Consider the following 21,853-nt stretch of genomic DNA (forward strand, 5'->3'; position numbering starts at 1 on the left):
GAATTCAAAATCTTGTCAGTCGATGAAAGATGGAGTTGGTTGCGAGAGTTCAAGGTTTGCTACAGATGTCTACGTCGCTCTTCACATCTATGGAAGACGTGTAAGGTAAATCCTTGTGGTATTAATGGCTGCTCCTTTCGGCATCATCCTCTACTTCATGGTAGACAGGATACGTCAATGTCACCACCTGCACCTGATACACTACACATAAATGACACAGTGTGTGCCACTGCGACTCAAGGCGTATCCTCACCTTCTACCACTGCACCTTTGGAGGATAAGGTTATTATTAGTAATATCGGCGTATGGCAAACTGAACATTCTCCATCAACATCTAATGTTTTATTAAAAGTGTTACCTATTACTATTTTCGGTCCAACTGGTAGCTTAGACACATACGCTTTGCTAGACGATGGTAGCACGGCTACATTGATTGATGCTAGCGTTGCCACTCAAATTGGATTATCAGGTCCTCAGGAACCTATTACTGTTAATGGCATAGGTGGTCTACATAAGAACACAACTATAAGTTACGTAGATTTCCATATAAAAGGTAAGTTTATGTCCGACATTTATTTAGTAAAACGAGCCAGAGCTATGGTGTCACTTAGTTTACATGCGCAATCCTTGTCAAAAGAAACTTTGACATCTTATAGTCATTTATGTGATTTAACTGACTTCTTGTCATATAATAATGCTACACCGACCGTACTTATCGGTGCCAAAGATTGGTATTTGTCAATAACACGAGAAGTTCGTATAGGCAAACGCAATGAACCTGTAGCTTGTCGTACTTTGTTAGGTTGGACATTATATGGAATAAGTTGTAGTAAAACTAAACCTATTGAATTTATTAATCATTGTCAATTTTTAGATAAAACAGATATTTCTGACGATGAACGATTAGAGCTCCTTGTTAAAGAGCAATATAAAATAGACTCATTAGGTATTTCTAAACGTGAAACATTACATAGCAAACAGGATTTACGCGCCTTAGAGATTTTAGAATTTACTGCCAAACGATTACCGACTGGCAGATTTGAGGTAGATCTTCCTTGGCGTGACAATATAAAACAAATTTCACATAGTTATTTACAAGCTATGTCACGTTTCTTAAGTTTGGAGAGACGAATGTATTATGAGCGTGAATTACCTGAAACATATAGGAAATTTATAGATGATATGGTAGGTAAAGAGTATGCAGAGGAATGTGTGTCCGTTACTTATTATAATTATAATCGTGTCACCTCCGACTCTATACGCGCGCGTTCATTCAAGTCACTTGTAACCCATCGAATTGGTGAAACTTCTAAGAATTCTCGTGTACAAGATTGGAGATGGGTTCCAACTAGCTTGAACATTGCTGATGACGCCACAAATATGAAACCCCTTAATTTAAATTCAAACCACCGTTGGTTTATGGGGCACTCATTTTTTCTTGGTCCTCCGGAAGACTGGCTTGTTGAACCAGCTGGTCAGCCCATGGTTCAGGAGGAACGCAAACAGCGTTTGGAACCATTAGCTGTTCATGTATTAAAAATTGCTGATTTTACTCGATTCAGTGATTGGCTTCGGTCACTTCGCGCCGCTGCTCGCGTTTTGCAGGTTGTTTCAAAATTTCGTTCACTTTTGGATCGATCTATTTCTGGCTCTAAAAACTTTATCTACACTCGTTATCGTAATTCTTCTGCGTCCACCACTTTAATACCTTTGACAGCAGAACGACACGTCTTGCAACGTTTTCAACAAGACAGTTTTAGAGAAGAGATCCAGTGCATTACGAGATCACAACCAACCGCAAAGTCGAGTCGCCTCAGCAAATTGTCGTCCATAATGAGAGAAGATAACCTTTTACGACTATATGGTAGGATTAAGGCCATACAAAATCTTTCTCCACAGCGGCTTGCTCACCATCGTCGTCCTTTCATGGGATTGGATTACTTCGGACCAATTAATGTCACTATTGGTCGAAGACATGACAAGCGCTATGGTGCGCTATTTACTTGCCTGACGCTTGCCTGACATCTAGAGCTGTTCATTTAGAGCTTGTCCACAACCTCTCTGCTGATTCAGCTATTATGAGCATACGGAGATTTATAGCAAGAAGAGGCACGCCTGAAACAATTTACTCCGATAATGGCACAAACTTTGTAGGAGCCAATCGCTTATTAAGAGAATTTTACCAATGTGCGGTTCCAGATTTTGCTGCCAATAGAGGCATAAAGTGGAGCTTCATCAGACTTATTCGCTGTGTGAAAGTTGCATTAAAAGCTACACTACATGAAAGGTCACCTAAAGAGGAGGTACTACTTACGTTGTTGACTGAAGCCGAAGCAATTGTTAACTCACGACCTCTTACTTATGTCTCGGTTGAATCCGATAGCGAGGAAACTTTAACGCCATTTCACTTTCTGATCGGTTCATCTTCCAATCAGATGACAGCCGGAGTGTTAGATGATACTGACTTAGTCCGAAGAGCGGATTGGAAGAAGGCGCTTCGTCTGGCTGATCACTTTTGGAATCGGTGGGTGAAAGAAATATTACCTATGCAGCCTCGTCCGAACGGTCGAAGAGATCGTAATTTGAACATTGGCGATTTAGTTGTGATCGTAGACGAGAATCTTCCAAGAGGAACGTGGCCCCGTGGACGTGTCACAGCAACTTTCCCAGGCAACGATGGTGTTGTTAGGGTGGTGGACGTAGCGACAGCAGGCGGTTTGCTTCGCCGACCTTCCAAAAAGTTAGTCAGGTTAAACGCCTAAGTTTTCATTTTTTGTTTAACCTGGCTTGCTACCGAATTTGTGCATTTCTGCACCAGGGGTCGGTAATGTTGCGAACTCCTTAGTTATTTAAATAAGGTTTTTATTTTTATTGTATTTTTATACTTTTGTTTCCACCAATTGTCACTTTTGCTCTTTGCTGTCGTAGTCTATATTTTCGTAGTTTTCTGTATTATAGTTATTTTCCTTTTAAACCCATTGTTTGATTACAACATATACATCAATATACAGTCCATAATATCGCCCATAGGGGGTATCATGGGCGAAACAGTATACTCTGTTATGTCCATGGCACTGCTCATGTCTATAGGCGACGGTTACCACTTTCCATCAGGTGGGCCGTCAGCTTGTCTGCCATTCTAAGTTGTATAAAAAAAAATAACCTAAGACTGAGATTTATGTACCTTGTTATTTAGAATATTTGAAATATCATGCATAGAGATATAATACGTTCATACTTACGACACCCACGGGAAAGGAAAGGCTGGCCTATTCTATGCCGGGACCACACGGTAATAGTACAAATAAAAAATCTATTAAATATTTCGATGTATTACTTATTTCATTTGGAGAGTTTCTATAATATTTATGATGATATTAAACGAATAGGATATACCTTAACTTTACATATAGAATGTTTTATGTACTACTAGCGACCTGCCCCGGCTTCGCACGGGTGCACACTACATCTTATCACATTAGAAATCTCTAAAATTATCAGTGTTTCTCTACTATATTATACATAAAAACCTTTCTTTTGAATCACTCTATCTATAAAAAAAAACCGTTTCAAAATCCGTTGCGTAGTTTTAAAGATTTAAGCGTACATAGAGACGGACAGACAGCGACAGCGATTTTATTTTATACTATGTAGTGAAGTTATACAAGCAAAACCACAGGATAGAGCTTTCATTTCTTAGTTCTTGTTTTTCAGTTTGAACGGCAGTAAAACTACATACATACATATCTGTCACGCTTGTCTCCCATTAGGGTAGACAGAAACAATGGAACGCTAAATGCTTCGATTAAAACGGGCCTCTTTCGCTTGTATGCAAAAATTACTTGGTAGCTACTGTTACTCTAGATTTTCATGTCACAAGTGATGTTTCCATTCTAACAAGTATTTACCATTAGATATATAATACAATTTTGTACATAACGTTCCTTAACTAGAATTAATTAAATTTAACAACGTACCTAATATCGCAACAAAGGTTTTAATTAACTTACACAAATATTTACATGTATGTGTTAATGCAATTTATTTCTTTTAATATGAAAATAAAAGTATTTGGTTATTTGTTTAGAATTATTTTGTATTATTATTATTATTGAAAGACGGGCTTTTTCAGGCAGAAAAACCTATGACACTGCGACCTTTCCATGACCTTATGTACTTGCCCCTTTTTTTAAAGTTCACAGCTAATTCCTATCAATGATAGGAATTTTAAGATGTTTTTTGTAGCGACGTCTTTCATCTACTCAGGGTACAGAGTGTGTTTTCCAAAGGAGATATATCGTTTATGTTCGAGTGGGCTACAGCCACACATTCAGTGCTGCGGCGTTTCTTCCTCATTGTGACAAAATTTGCAAACACTTTTTTTGCATAAACTCAGTTGGGCCATATGCTTGTTTAGTTTGCAGAGTCCATTGAGGACCCTTGTTGATAAACACATATTATTTTTACTCAAAATAATTCATTTCTTAGAGTAATTTTCTGAAAACCTCTTAATCAGAGCTTTTGAGTAATTTAATCCTGGCAACAGGAACTAATAATAATAATAAACAGATTTATTTCTCTTCACAATTCATTACAGTGAAATACAATGCTTATATTAAACAAATTATAAATATAATTGTGAGAGACTGGTGCCTGAGATAGGTATAAGAATACCTGTATTACAGGTCACCAGGGCCTCACTCCGCAGGGTTACTTACTAAGCACTTGTAATACAATAAAAAAATTCAATGTAATAAATATAATTTATAGAAAGAGATATTATAATTTAATCTGGAAGTTGTGTGTGTGTGTGTGTGTGTGTATGTGCGCGTTCGTGTGTGTGCGTGGATGTGTACGCGCGCGCGCGCGCGTGTGTGTGTGTGTCTGTGCGTGTCTCTCGCTGTGTGTATTTGTGTTTGTACGCATTCATATAAAAATTAAGGTAGTTAGTTATTTTCTCACATCTGTGGGATAAGTAAGGCCTCTGTAGCATCATAGTCAAGTGATTTTAACCAATTGGATATGAGCTTTTTACAAGCATACCTATGATGTCGGTAGATTGACAACTGAGCATTGATTTTATTATATAAGTAACTACTTAGAAAACAATAAAACTTTTTTGAGAAGCATTTTTTAAATGCTTTAGTAGAACAAACAGAATTTTTACGACGTTTGTGACTCTTCAAATTTGGATCAAACAACATCTGTGAATGTTTTTTTAGTATTGTTGATATTATAAATGTTTGCCTGACTGTTAGCACGTCCCATTTCTTATATAATTCTGTAGTAGAATAGCGAGATGGGAGTGCACCTGCAACTTTTAATATCAATCTCTGTGCTTTTTCGGCCTCCAGAAGATGAGTCCTAGCAGCACCTCCCCAAGAAGAAATACAGTATTGAATCAAAGACTGGCATAACGCAAAGTATACCATTTTAATCACACGGCGATTAGCCACATGCCTTAAGTTCTTAAAGATGTAAATAAGTTTGCGAAGTTTAGATACCAAGATATCAATATGAGCTCTAAATCTAAATATTATTGGCTGCTTAAATGTTTCAGTTTGAGATGTCTGAGCTTTAGGCTTCGAGATAGGCCATAATAAGCAGTTGTGTTTGCATGGCTGTGTTTCGGTCTGAAGGGTGGGATATGGCAGTGAATTTACTGGGTACAGAGGAATAACACCTGAGTCCTCAGGAATGACAACGCATGGGGATACCCCCCATGCCCACCTGATGGAAAGTGGAAACCGTCGCCTATAAACATGAGCAGTACCATGGACTTAACAGAGTATACTGTTTCGCCCGTGATACCCCCCCATGCGTTATCATTCCTGAGGACTCAGATGTTATTTCTCTGTACCCAGTAAATTCACGTCATATCCCATCTTTCAAACCGAAACATTGTATAAACCAGAGGGAGACTGTACAAAAGTCGATTGCTTGAGTACCTCTGTCTCATTCGTATTTCTACCGTAAAGCAGTTGTGTTTGCATGGCTGTGTAGGCGACGGTTACCACTTTCCATCAGGTGGGCCGTCAGCTTGTTTGCCATTCTAAGCTGTATACAAAAAAATGTTTAACACAATCTTTAATTATATTATACACTGGTACGAAATATATTTTGTAAGGCATTATCCTATTTTAGTGTAGTTTATTTATAACTATTCGCCTCCGTCGCTTCTACTCCTATAACAGATGGTTACAAAATTAATTTCCTTCGGTGTTCCACAAATTCCTTTCCTTTATCCGTTTTATCGGAAAATTCCCTTTTCAGAGATAAAAAAAAATGCTTCTTAATATCGTTTTACGATGTAGAAAATAGGTACACCGTTGCAATCTAAGTTTGGTTAGAAGTTTTGTAGACTGTAATAATTGGACTTGATATATCACACGACTTACTGCTCGAGGGATGGGCAGCGGCGTCTCTGTTAAAACATCACTAAACCCTATGTGGTTGCCAATCGGCCTGCTGAGCGTGGCAACTACTGGCAATACCCGCGTTATGGGGAGGCCTATGTTCAGCAGTGGACAGTTAATGGAGGATTTGATAACGATGATGGTAATATCACACGTCATTTGGTCATAAACTAAGCAGAGATAGTACTATGGGTGGATAAGCAACTTGCATTACTATGCATTTTTATTTTATGCAACACGAAATGGTAGACAAACTGACGGCCAACCTAATAGTAAGTGGTGGGGGGGCAAGGGATTGTTAGTAATGAAGACTGAGAATCCCATTGCTAGCAATATACCCAACCAGGTCGACCTCCTCGCGGTTCCCCCTGGAAACTATCATGGTTAATTCCTGATGAATTCATCATGATGGGCTAACTGGCCTGTTTTCATTCTCATCTATCACCCTTCACTGGTGCTCCTCCAGCGTATCTTGTTAGCGCAGGCGGGGTTACCATACCATTTTCACCCATCAAAAAAATAGTAAGTGGTAACCATCGTCTATAAACACGAACTATAACATGGACATTACAGAATATACTGTGAGGCCCATGGCTCCTCTCATGTGCTACTATTTCAGAGAACTATGTTGTTAACGCATCCATATCCTGAAACTTCATTGTCATATATACATATATATAAAGGGTAGAATAACCCTAAATACTTAAGAAGATTGTTAATAAAAGGGAGTTTCGCAAGCCCATTGTTAGCAATTTACTTTATCAGGTCGACCTTCACGCGGTCCTCCTGGAAAATCATGAGCCAACTTACCTGATTTCATAATCTTACACTGATTCCCGCCAACGTATAACGCATGCGGCGTTTCCATTATTATCAACTTAATAATAAATGTTTCATTAAAAAAAAAAAACAAAAAAAAATAAAAGGCAAAAGAGAAAGTTAAGAAAAATACCAAGAAATAACTACATGGAATAGATAAAGGAAACACTAAGTGTCATATCTTACAGGGAAGTCAAAGATATGGGATGGAAGCTAGAATGGAAGCTGGCAGGAAGAGAGTGAATAATCTCTTAAATAAAAAAAAACCGACTTTAATATTTACAAAACCGGTTTTGATTTCAAAACAAAACTACTCATCTGAAAGATTTAGACAAAATAATATTTTTTTGTATTACTGTTAGACTTTTAAACAACGGAGTTCTCAAGAAACAAACAAAAAAAATATAACTCCTCTTTCTTATAATGAAAAAAAAAATAGTCTTCCGAACACACATGGGACAGAGGTACCCACACAGAAGACTGTAGTTCAAAATCTCTGTCTGGTGCATAATTAACGAATTCGATTACTGTTCTATTACCAGAGTCGAAGCCAAATGTTTATTCTGCAATTACATACTCCCCTGCGGCCACTCCAACAAACCATTATGCGATCTCGTGTTTTAATAATGAATTACATATTACTTTAGTTTTGCTGATTCATAATTAACATTGTTAACGGGAAAATAAACTCAAATATACCTATATATACCCTTTTATTATCATTAACCACAGGGAGACTTTGTACAAAAGTCGTTTGCTTGGGTACCTCTGGTCCATTCGTGTTTCTGCCGTGAAGTAGTTGTGTTTGCATGACTGTGTTTCGGTTTGAAGGGTGGGATATGGTGCGAATTTACAGGGTACAGAGGAATAACACCTGAGTCCTCAGGAATAGCAACGCATAAGGGGTATCATGAGCGAAACAGTATACTCTGTAATGTCCATGGTACTGCTCATGTCTATAGGCAACGGTTACCACTTTCCATCAGGTGGGCCGTCAGCTAGTTTGCCATTCTAATTTGTATAAAATATAAAAAAAAATTAAAAACGTCAAACTACTGTTAAATCTATTTTAGTTATTAAACTGTTTTATCCCGTTATTTTGAGTTAAATTCCCAATTTGAAAGTTAATGACAAAACAATGTAATAGTCAAAATAGATTTATAAAAGGATTTTTTTTTAATAATGGGGATAGTCTTTTAAGAAAACATCAATAAGGGATACCATCGTATTTTTTTTTTTGGTGAGGGTACAATTGTGAATCGAATTTGAGGATTATTTTTGAATTCAATATTTATTTTTACAAAACCTTCGCACAAAATCTCCCTTTTGTGATTCAGTCGGTTTTCTGCCAACTAAGTCTATAAAGACGATACATTTGAAAAAATAACAGAGCTGATACGAGGGAAAGGGATTATAGAAGGGTTTACGGGGAGAAAAAGGGTCTAACAGCCCCACAACTAACAATATACCCTATCAAGTCGATCTACACGTGGTTCCCCCAGGAAATTATCGTGGTTAATTCTTCTCGAACTCATCATGATGGGCCAACTGACTTGCATTCGTCATCTATCTTCTCTAACTGTTACCCAGCCAGTGTATTCCCACAGTTCAAGCGGAGTTACCATTCTATGTTTATTGTTGTAATGTTTAAATTTGCCGCCTTCTATTTTATTTTGACGTTTAACATAGATTAATAGTCGGTCGAGACTTTAAACATATTCTGTCTAATCTGTATTGTTCACTCTTTAAAAATAAAATTGTTTCCTGCTGTTTTCTAAATTTAACTTCTTATAAATAATAAAATCGTTTAATAACATAAAATAACATTCATCCATTAAAAAAAGCACAGCTGATACAGATTTGATTCTAAACGTGGAAACAGGTATTTGTAAAATGTTATGTCATAAACCCCATACAAGTATACATAGATACGTTCCAGCAATTCTTGAGATATCCATGCAAAGCAAATTCCTGACATCATTGCGAGATTGGCATCAAATACCTCAGCGTTGTTACTAACAAATACGTACAGTAATTATACCATGCTTCATAACAGTCTTAGGGGGTAGGGGGGATGAAACAAAATGTGTATGTCAAAATGCAGGGATAAGAAATTTGGCATTTGTTTTTATGTTTACCCCTTTTGGGATTTTTTTATACAACTTAGAATGACAAACAAGCTGACGGCTTACCTGATGGAAAGTGGTAACCGTCGCTTATAGATATGAGCAGTACCATGGACATAACAGAGTATACTGTTTCGCCCATAATACCCCCCATGCGTTGCCATTACTGAAGATTCAGGTGTTATTCTTCTGTACCTAGTAAATTCACGCCATATCCCACCCTTCAAACTGAAACACAGCCATGTAAACAACTGCTTCACGGTTGAAACACGAATGGGACAGAGGTACCCAAGCAATCGACTTTTGTACAAAGTCTTCCTCTGGTGAAATCAAATCTGGTGAAAAAAAATAGAAATTGAAATCGTAACCACTAGAATCTTTTGAAAGAAGTATACATTAGAACACTATTTAGTCGAACTTAACCATTTAAAATAATTTGTCTAAAAGTGATAAAAAATTTACGCTCCCATAGTATGGTGCGGTAGCAATGAAGGATGATGTGTGAGCATGGAAACAGGTCAGTTAGCTCTTGATAACTTCAAGAATCAACCACGATGGTTTATAAGGGAAACCGTGTGGAGATCGACCTGACATGGTATATTGATACCAATGGAGCTGCTAGATCCCACAACAATCTCCCCCCCCCCCCCCAATGTGACAATTGAACCAACAGTGTTAATATTAGATATATTTAAATTCCTACATAGTATAAAACAAAGTCGCTTTCCGCCGTCTGTACGATCTTAGATCTTTTAAAGTACGCAACGGATTTTAATGCGGTTTCTATCAATAAATTGAGTGATTCAATAGGTTAATTTTTTTTTTACAACACAGGGGGCAAACAAGCGTGCAGCTCACCTGATGGTAAGTGACTACCGCCGCCCGTGATCACCCGCAACACCAGCGGCATTGCAGGTGTGCTGCCGGCCTTTTAAAAAGGAATATGCTCTTTTCTTGAAGGTTATGATGTCGTTTACATTTATTTTTAATTTATACGTATAATTCAGTATTATTCTATGTTAATTTAGTAAATTTTAAGTTTGTTGTTTTTTTTTTTCGTTTAGTAAAGTTCCGATAGTGTATTAAAAAAAATTGTGTTAATTTGTTGAAATATGACGTTTTTTAAATACTTTCGGAATTATAATTGTCGGAATTTAGCGCGATGGTCCTGTCCACGGCGTGGTGCAATCCAGATCGAAACATCGGCAATAAAGAAGCAGGTATATAGGTAATATTTACCTGCAAAATTTTTCATAGCGCTAATTATAAGGACGACAACTTCAAGACTCAAAAAAAAAGGAATTTTATTGAAACTAAATTAATTCTATTAATAAAAGTTACAATACAAAATTCCTATTTTTAATTATAAATAAAATCGAACCACGAATGACCTCACTAGGCGAAGCTATGTGCTTACCACTGCACTATGGAGATAGTCATTACTTTAAAAAAAAATAACATTTATTGGTAGGAAAATAGGATTTCCCATACTTATTACATTAACGCTTCTACCCTATAAGATAAATATATTTCAGTACCCTATACAACGGCTAGACAGAGGAAGGTCATCGAACCCGTACAGGGGACGGATGGAGTGGGTGTGAGGGATAAATGAGATACTTTCACCGCTTCATACCAACTTGTGTAACGTTCGCTTATTATTTACGATGTTGCGCAACTTGTTAAGATAAGCTCTAGGGGAGTGAGGGATGTAATATAACGTGGATATATTGTAATGAATTTAATGACTCGTTTCTAAATCAATGTCTTAAACGTATTGTTCGAGTAATTACGACGGTTCTGTTTGCATCATTTCAGTAATGACTTCATTTTGGAGAAGCTATTTGTTTTAGTACTTATTTGATGAACTTTGTAAAGCGAATTTATTTATTAGCTTTATGCAATTAGGTCCCGGGTTCGATCTTGATTGGGTCAATTTAGAAAATAAACGTCAAATCGACTTATATCTTCTAAATTCTGAGTTGTGAATCCAAATGAATACCTGGTTCCTCATAACACAAGGTATCATAGCTTGAGAAGCAGGCAATTGGTGTGATTTTATGCCACTTACTACTTTTGTACTGGGGGGAGAAAGGATTGTTAGTAATGGGGATTAGTAACCCCATTGCTACTACACCCTGTAAGGTCGACCTCCATGCGGTTCTCCCTGGAAATTGTCGTGGAAATTCTTGTCGAATTATTTACAATAAACCGGCTGACCTGCCTTCATCCTCATCTATCATCCCTCACTGGTGCCCCGCCAGCGTATATAGATAGTGTAGACGGGGTTACCATTCCATTTTCATACATTAAAATAAAAAGTACCATTATACTATTTGAAACATATCTAATGTCCTCGTGTGTAACAAACTTAAGAAATAAGAGTAGCAATAAAGCATACATCCAGTCTGATAGTACGTGGCCACTATAGCATATATATATATATATATATATATATATATATATATATATATATATATATATATATATATATATATATATATATGTAAAACCACAGACTTATGAGGTACATGTATGAGTATGATTACAAGCAAATCTGCTGGCGTGGCTGAAAGAATATAACAATTATGAGGGCGTTAACACTATAATCCTCAAGAAGAGTAGAAGAGTAACGCGTGATGGATACCATAAGCATCAGTGTATGCTGTAATATCCATACTGCTGTTTATTTTTATAGACAATTCCCAGTTTCCCTCAGTTGGGCCGTTAACTTATTTTGCATTCTAAGATTTACGTAAAAAGAATATAAAAGTCACAATAAATATATGGAGTTATTGTATAAAAGTCATTATAAATAAAAATTGTTACATTTTTTTCTAATTTGTACCTACTTCCAGTATTTTCAGTATTTCATATATAATTTTTTTTTACAATACTGGAAGCAAACGAGCATGCGACTCACCTGATGGTAAGTGACTACCGCCGCCCATGATCACCAACAACACCAGCGGCATTGCAGGTATGCTGCCGGCCTTTTAAAAAGGAATATACTCTTTTCTTGAAGGTTATGTTGTCGTATCAGTTCGGAAATACTGCTGCTGGAAGTTGATTCCAAAGAATGATTGTGCGTGGAAGAAAGTGCCTTGAAAAATGCACGGTGGAAGACTGCCACTCGTCCAGATGATTGGGATGAAACTTTAGTTTGTGGCGGGTTGTACGGTGGTTTATAGATCTAGTTTCAAGTATCATTCAATATTGCTTTTCAATAATTACTTTATATATAAATAAATTCCGACGATACGAACCCAGTGCTTAATGTAGGAATCGCTGTTAAAGTTATACCAAGTATGTAAAATGAATAAATAAGTTCAAACATTATTTAATTACAATATTATTATATCTAAGTATTTCGTTGTTTTGTCACTTACTTTCAAATTGGGAATTTAGTGTAAAAGAAAGAAGCAATACAGTTCAATGGCTAAAATACATTTGAGAGCTCTGATGTTTTTATAAAAAGGTTAGTGTTTATTTATTTCATAAATATTTAGATGGATAAATTGTTTTTTTTTTTTTTTTTATACAACTTAGAATGCCAAACAAGCCCACCTGATGGAAAGTAGTAATCGTCGCCTATAGACATGAGCAGTACAATATCCCACCCTTCAAACCGAAACACAGCCATGCATACACAACTGCTTCACGGTTGAAACACGAATGGGACAGAGGTACCCAAGCAATCGACTTTTGTATATATGTTTGAACTTATAAACAAAACCTAGATATGTAGTTGAAACACAGTAGAAACACAGTACAAAGTTTCCCTCTGGTAACTAATACTTTTTTACATATTACAGATTATTCGAAGAAAACCAAGACCTCCTAAACCTGTTCGAGAAATTCAGCGAATTGAAGACTAAGGAGGAGCAGGTGATGTCCACGGAACTAGCCGAGCACGCCACAAAGGTGATGCACACACTGGACGAAGGCATCAAGGGTTTGGGTGATGTTGACGCGTTCTTCGCGTACATAAGACACGTGGGCGCCACACATCACCAGGTGCCAGGATTCAAACCTGAAAACTTCTGGGTGAGAGTTCTTACCAATATTATAAAAGGGAAAGTGAGTTTGTTACGTTGTGAAGCTGATATTAAACCACAGATATTCGTTTATTTATTAAATTTAACTCTTTATTGCACCATAAACAAAAATATACAATGACAATTGAACAATTCAAAATAATAAATATAATAATAAATTCAACATAATAAAATACCTATAAAAAACTTTATATTGTAAAGTCTACAATACATGATACGGTGTTTTAAATTCAAATAGGTTTATTACTAGATGGAGACTACATGCGTGCGTGCGTGCATACGAGCATGAGTGCGTGCGTGCGTGCTTGCGTGTGTATGTGTGACCATGATTGAAATTGCCTTTTTCTTTCTGAACAAAATATATCTGCATTAAACATTATTCCCCTTATTCATAAAAACGTCAAGCCTCTTATAAACCTATTTTAGCTATTGAACTGTTTTTATCTCTTTTTTACACTAAATTACTAGTTTAAAATAAAGTGGCAAAACAGTATAATGGTTATAAATTATTAAATCAGCCTTTAACTGTCTATTGCTGATCATAAACCTCACCTTAGGGGTTTTGCCAGTAGTTGCCACACTTGGCAGGCGGAATGGCAACCGCAGTTAGGCTTTGGAGATGTTTTAAGAGGGACGCTACTACCCTCGCCCTCCCTTAGTTGCTTCTTACGACTTTCTACAGGAAAGGAAGCGGTGGCCTATTCTATGCCGGGAACACACGGTAAATTAAAGATTGTTTCCCACAAAGTAAACAGACTTCCATTGTAACAAAATGTCTATGAAACCAATCTGTGGGTATATCCTTTCTATTATATTATAATAGTATATTTATTTATTTAAACTTTAATGCACAGCAAAATTCTATGTACATTTGGCGGACTTAACACCGAACGGTGTTCTCTACCAGTCAACCATTGGGCAAACATAGAAATACGTAGGCGGTGCATTATTGAAAAGAGGAAAAATAAAGCAATACTTGATATATCCATATAATATAAACATATAATTAGACTAATATAAACATACACCATATATATTAAATAAATAAATATATACATACATAAAGCATATTCTAAATAAAAAAAAGAATTTGTCAAATCAATTCAGAACTGACGGAGTTATAAGGTAACAAACATTAAAAAAAAAAACTCTTTTTGAAGTCACTTCAAAACAGGCTTATAGAGGATTTGACGTTTTCACAAATAACAAGATCATTTTGTTGCATCCATTGATGTTTTTGAAACGTTATATTTCCAATTAACACAAAACCAAACATCTAATTGCGTTGCCTTCAAAATCTCCCGTCTACGCTGAGAGGTCGCGGCTGAATGCGAAATGTGAACTGAGAAACACTTTGATGTACTTACCTCCAATGGAATTACGTCGCAAAGGATATTTTCTTTCCAATCGAAGTTCTCTTTTGTTCGACCTTACCAAGATATGAACGCTACTTTTACTTATAATGAAAGCTGGCTAGTTATGCCATATTATACTAAGGTTTATAACATATGAAAGTGTGTTTATTTGTTTGTTACCCCTTAATTTTTTTTTTGTTTTATACAACTTAGAATAGCAAACAAGCCGACGACCCACCTGATGGAAAGTGGTGGTCGTCTATAGACATGAGCAGTACCATGGACATAACAGAGTATACTATTTCGCCCATGATACCCCCATGTGTTGCCATTCCTGAGGACTCAGTTGTTATTCCTCTGTACCCTGTAAATTCACGGCATATCCCACCCTTCAAACCGAAACACAGCTATGCAAACACAACTGCTGCTCGGTTGAAACACGAATGGGACAGACGTACCCAAACAATCGACTTTTGTACAAAGTCTCCCTCAATCCCTCAATCAATAGTAGCACGCTCTACCTGTACATAACCGAATCGGCTTATATAAAAATAGGCCAAAGTACCTATTACGTATTCAACTATTCATGTATGCCTGAATTGCCTATTTGTCGAAAACTATTCGTCTATAAAAGAATGATGACGTCACAGCTAGAACGTAAAAAACATGTATGTATATCTAGTAGGTATTTGCAAAATTCCATTTTCCCCAAATAGGGATATTATTGGACTATATTAGTTCATTGACCTTAACCTTAAAGGAACATGGAGTAGTTGATCATGTTAATATTATAAATGTGATGTTTTGTATGTTTGTTATTATCAATCAAGCAAAACGGCTGTGCGGATTTGAATAAAGTTTGATTGGTTTGATAGGTTACGTTTTAACACATGCTGGTTCATAATAATCACAAACACAATAATGGCATCATTGGTTGTGAGGCGGAGTATGATACCGCTCACCTGTGATCGCAGGTTCGATTCCTGGTTAATATAAACATTTGTATTTATGTGTATGTCTGTTTGTATTGGTCTGGATAAGAAAACGGAACGTATGTATTTACATAATTTAGGATTTTGTTTTACAAAAACCACTGACTTCAATTGTCGCTAAACCATTTGATTTAAAAACTAAACTACTAGACCGATTTTGGTAAAATTGAACGTGAATTGATAGGAAATGCAACTAATGTGAAAGTATAACTTTTCAGATAAAAAGAGTTTTATTTTTCTAAATCGGTTTATAAATGACGGAGTTACGAGGTAATAAACATAAAAAAATTTAAATTAAATTGAGAACCTCCTCTTTTTTTAAGTCGGTTGAAAAGTACACATCTATCGATTATCTAATTTATACTGTACAAACTGCTTAATTTTCAGCTAGATGGCGTTGTTCCATAGTATTTATTAATTTAATATTATTCTTTTACAGAAAGTCGAGAAGCCTTTCCTGGAAGCAGCGAAAACGACCCTGGGTGATAGATACACGCCAAATATTGAAAACATATACAAACTAACGATAAAATTCATATTAGAGAATCTGGTCAAAGGTTACGAGGACGCCAAAGTGGAAAACGATTCTAGTCAGACTTGATAGACATTTATATAAAACTCCTTCTTTGTGTTAAGTACCTACATTAAATAACATTATTTAATTGTAAGTTATGTACCTACCTAGCTATCTACAGGATGATATCAAAACCATAAGCGGTACGTGAAAATAAAAATCAACATATGACCTACTAATAGTATAAAGAAGAAAGATTTGTTTGTTTGTCTGTAATGGATAAACTCAAAAACTAATGAAGTAATTTTAAAAATTATTTCACCTATAGAAAGCTACTTTATCAGCAAATAATATAGTGAAATATATATTATTTAAAAATAAAGATATCGATACAAAAATTACAAAAAAAGTAATCCTTAGTATAAAAAATATTTGACCATTTAAAGCATACATAAAATACTAACGTATCTTTCTATCTATCTATCCATATAAAGCTGAGGACAGAATACAAGTATAATAGATAGTAGAGGGGAAATTTCGTGAATCAAAAATTTTAATAAAGAACAAATTATTTTGAGTTTCCCGTACTAACTTAACAGCTGGACGCATCGTGTTAGTCTTACTCAAAATTTCATGTCTTTTCTACCCATATTTTGTTAGTGAAAATATGCAATTTTACTAGCAGGATACTCCCTTCAAAGGACGCTAACTATTGTAGCGATTCATTCCGCTACCACCTTTTAAGCGCGCCAACAATTTTTACGTCAATATAAAATTAAGACTCTTTTTCGTTTGCATAATTTAGAAACTTGGTGACGTTTGGAGTTTTAGTTTATCTGACATCTATCTTTCTGTCTTTACAAATCCTATCTATTGTAAAATATTAAATACCGATTAAATGTTATTGTCGATTGCTGTTCATTAGTTTCCTTCTGTCTTTCAACTGCAAGATAAATAGAATCTGCAAGCAAGGTATTTTTTTTAATGGATGATAATGGAATGGTAACCCCACCCGCGCTATCGGTATACACTGGCGGGGCACCAGTGAAGGATGATAGGTGAGGATGAAGTAGGTCAGCTAGCCAATCGTGACGAATTCAACAAGAATCGTTCACGATGGTTTCCAAGGGGAACCACGTGTATGTCGACCTAATAGGGCATATTGCCAGCAATGGGGCTGTCAAACTCCATTGCTAACAATTCCTTTCCCCCCTGCAAGCAAGGTTAGTGACTGAATGCTATAGCTATCCTTAGTCACTATTTTAATTCCCATCTGTATAAGAATTAAATTATAGACACGAAGTTTATGATAAATTTTGTAAGTTTATTTTTTGAAAAAACAAAGTGAATTTGTTTATTTCCCTTTACACTTGAATATAGACATCTTATAAAAAAAATAATATAAGTTTAAAAATTAAATAAATAATAATAATAAGTAGATTATTGAAAAAAATATATATAATATAAATTAAATTTATAAAATTATAAATTATTATATAAAAAAAAAACTTAAATCTGTTATTAATTTCTGAATGAAATTCTTTTTGATGTAATATGTGAAATTTTTCATTAGAAAAAATTTCTAATTCATTTACTTAATAGAAATTGCTTAAATTATAATTAATTACCTTAGAAAGAATTAATTATTTTACGATTTTTTTCCTGATATCGTATTGATTATAATGTGAACATACCACCATAAATGTGATGTCTCTTTTTTTATGTTTTAAGTAGGACTCGATAGAAGAATTGTTTTTATGAAATATAATTAATACAATATTATTATGATTGCTTTCATTTCTCAAAATTGTTAACCTTATATATAATGTACAATTTCTTATATATATATATTATATATATATATTCTTTTGTTTCTAAAATATGCTGATTCATGTTATTATATATTATATTTAATTGTAAATAAAATTACCGTGTGTTGACTTGATGTATTGTATGTATATTTGTTTTCATTTCAATTGTTTATCAATTTTCTTTTTTATAAAAAAAACTATTGTCAAAGTATATAAAAAGGTTAATTTTGAATATCTTTATTGCACTTGAACTAAAGATACAGCGATTAGTTAAACAACTTGTTAGCAAGGATGGGCTAATCGCTAAAAGAGATATCTTCCAGCCAACACAGTGCAGTTGGAGAGAAAATAATTAATTGGCGGGTAATCTAGTGCAGGAAAGGTACAGGTAAAAATAATATAAATAAAACAAACATATACTAATTGTAAATAAATAAATATATATAACAATACATATGTATAACACATATAATAGTAAATGCATAGTATTATCATGTATTATTAGTTAAAATGTGAGATTTCAATCTTTTCTTGAAGGAAGTAATTATTATATTTATTTCACAATTTCATTTTAATAAATCGACAAACCGGCGTGGAATTGGCGACCCCTTTCTTTTCCATAGGTGTAAGTAAGAGGCGACTCAGAGAACTTAATGGTCGAGGGATAAACAGCAGCGTCCCTCTTAAAACATCATAAAACCCACCTGCCAAGAGTGAGGACTGCTAATAAAACCCCTCTTATGGGGGAAGATGCTGAACATTTCATCAGTGGACAGTTAAAGGCCGATATGATGATGTTTAAATCGATAAAACCCATTACAATTTATTGTTTAAATCATAATTATAACAACACCTTTATAAATAAACCATAGACAAACCTGATATGTACATATATTCCTTTCTGGAATTTATTTTTCATCGATCATATTACAAAAAAAAATTAAAGACAAAAGACGGACTTAATGCTATATACAATAGCATTCGCCCCAGTCAACCTTTGCAAAGCAGAAATGCAATTATGCAGTGAAAAGTATTGAAAATATAATTTATATGTATATTTTTATTCCCATTGTACCACAAAGGTACACTCGGAACCGTCACAATATTAAATTTCCCGTTTCGTCACTCAAAAGAGATCGTTTGTAATTTCAGCGAAACAACAAACAAATGGTTCCACAACGAATCTCTCAATAGACGGGAAAAAATTGCATTATTAAAATTTTACTGCATTTATTTTTAATTATTTATTATTAAGCTTTCTTAAGGATCGGTCTTAAGTCGGCGCGTGTGACATTCCTGCTGTTACAGGCTTACATGGGGTACAGTAACTCCGTTTACAGTCAGATGGGCCGTATTCTTGTTTGCCACCATAGTGGTATAAAAAAAATACTTATCATGACCTTACTTAACTATACAATCAAAAACGGCAATCAAGCTGATAGAAAGTGGTAACTGTCATCTATAGACATGAAGAGCACTTAGACTATGATCCAAACAGTGGTCATAAAAAAAGATTTCTTAGGTCATAAATACGTCACCGAATCGCAAACAAGCTAACGACTCATCTAATGGAAAGAGGTAACAATCATATGGATATAGCGTTATGAACATCATAAAATACTCTGTAATGCCCATGGTATTGTCATGCCTTACCATTCCTGAGGGCTATAGTGTTGCGCTATAGGTAGTTATATTGATATATGTATATCACCCTTCAAACCATAGACAAATTAGTTACACAATTGTCAGTACTGCTAAAAAGCCTATGTTTAATATCTATATGCATGTATGTGTTAACACGAGTTCTGCTTCCTACAGGACAGGCTCAGCCTAGTGTAGGAAGCAATGATAAGTTCTGTGCTAATACAAACATACTTTGTTAAATATATATATATATATATATATATATATATATATATATATCAAAAACGAAACCAGAAAGTGTGCGTATTTAATAAATACGGTACGTGACAGATGACTTTTTAAAGAATTGAAGTTGCAAAAAATAGCAAAATTTCACGTATTTGTTCCAATTTTAGTTTTGATTCAGGGACGTTTGAAACTTTATTTGGATTTAATTAGATTATTTTTCTCTTACCAATTCTTGTACAACATGTTTTTGATTGTTCTAGAATATTACGTTTAAATGTATAAATATTTACAGTGTAATTATATGAAAAATTTACAATTTTGTAGTTTATTTTCCTAATTTATTTTATATTCAGGTTCAGAACACTTCATTCTAACAAACTGCATTCACTTAAAACGGATTCCAATTCAAAACGTAAAAATAATTCGAAATTTTTTTTTTTACATGCTTCCGCCAAATCAGCTTCGAGCATATATTGTGCAAATTACTGGCCTATGTCGCTATCTCGTTCTAATATATAGGTTATTATATTTTCTCTCTTTTACATTGCCAGTCTATATATACTTCATTTACTAAGCTTCAATCCATAACACAATCATGCAAATATAGCTGTTTGTGGACAGAATCTGAATGGGACATAAGTATCTGAGTATTATGTTGACTATATGTGTACCTTTTTCTTTTATTTTATGCAACTTAGAAAGGCAAACAAGCTGACGGCCAACCAGATGGAAAGCAATAACCGTCGCCTATAGACGTGAGCAGTGTTGTTGAGGATATTTATTTATAATATAATAAGTAATAGTTTTATAACGCCATTTTTTTATTCACATATTTTCCACAGACAATATCTATATATTACTTTTATTACCATAGACTGACAGTAGGCAAAAGCATAAACTTATACATTCTTAACACTCCGCCTCGATTTGATAATGTGAAGCATCTCAAATCGGTTAACAAAATATTTACTTATCTCTAGCTTACAATAAAGTTATTAGATACTTTCTATACATGTTATAAGAATGTGAAGCATTCTCAATTCTCAAGTTTAACAAACTTATATTATTTATATAATAATAAACTTATTTAGAAAATGTTTAAACAATCATAAACAAAATATTGTTAGGCATTTCAAATAATTATAAGAATTTACATAGTAACTTATTCACTAATACAGTATGCTTTATTTACTTATTTCTAAATATAACATATTAAAAATAAAGATTAATATTGTATATGAAGTTTTTCACAACAGTTAATAAATTTCTCTACACATAAACTTTTTGTTAAAATATCTGCTAAGTTATCGTTAGATGAAACATAATCAATTACTAATTCTTTTTTATTTACTAGGTCTTTTAAGAAATGAGTTTTAATGTCAATGTGCTTTGTTCGCTTGCTATTTTCATATGATTTTGCCATTTCTATAGCTCCTTTGTTATCTATATATAATACACATTCCACTTCACAATTATTAAAGTCTCTACATAATCCTTTTAGGTTTAGAAGTTCGCTGGCCGTCGTAGCCGCTGCTATATATTCCGCCTCTGCGGTGGAGAGGGCCACACAATTCTGTTTCCTGGAAAACCAATGTATTATGTTTCCCTGATACATAAACACACCTCCACTAACACTTTTTCTATCTAATTTGTTTCCTGCCCAATCAGCATCTGAATAAGCTTTTAAGTTTATATTTTCCATTCTCTTCTCATAAAAAAGTCCTTTATCTTTTGTTTCTTTTAAGTATCTTAATACTCTTTTACTATGTTTCCAACATTCTTCTGTAGGTTTATCAAGAAACTGGCTAAGATATGACACAGAAAAACATATATCTGGTCGAGATACTGTTGCTATAAACATTAAACTTCCTATTAATTCTCGGTATGGAA

At 34.6% G+C, this 21,853-nt stretch overlaps 1 protein-coding gene across 1 annotated transcript in view; it reads left to right on the top strand.

Moving 5' to 3' along the window:
- Window positions 1–18,062, top strand: part of LOC113513898 (neuroglobin-like) — a 52,606-nt gene extending 34,544 nt beyond the window's left edge. Inside the window, exons 2-3 of the mRNA XM_031911000.2 lie at window positions 13,177–13,408; window positions 16,206–18,062. Of these exons, the coding sequence (XP_031766860.1) occupies window positions 13,177–13,408; window positions 16,206–16,367 (394 nt within the window). The 3' untranslated portion in view covers window positions 16,368–18,062. The remainder of the gene's footprint in view (window positions 1–13,176; window positions 13,409–16,205) is intronic.
- The last annotated feature ends 3,791 nt before the right edge of the window (window positions 18,063–21,853 follow it).

Source organism: Galleria mellonella, unplaced genomic scaffold (genome assembly GCF_026898425.1).
Source record: "Galleria mellonella isolate WM207_F2 unplaced genomic scaffold, CSIRO_AGI_GalMel_v1 utg1634, whole genome shotgun sequence".
Lineage (NCBI taxonomy): Eukaryota > Metazoa > Arthropoda > Insecta > Lepidoptera > Pyralidae > Galleria > Galleria mellonella.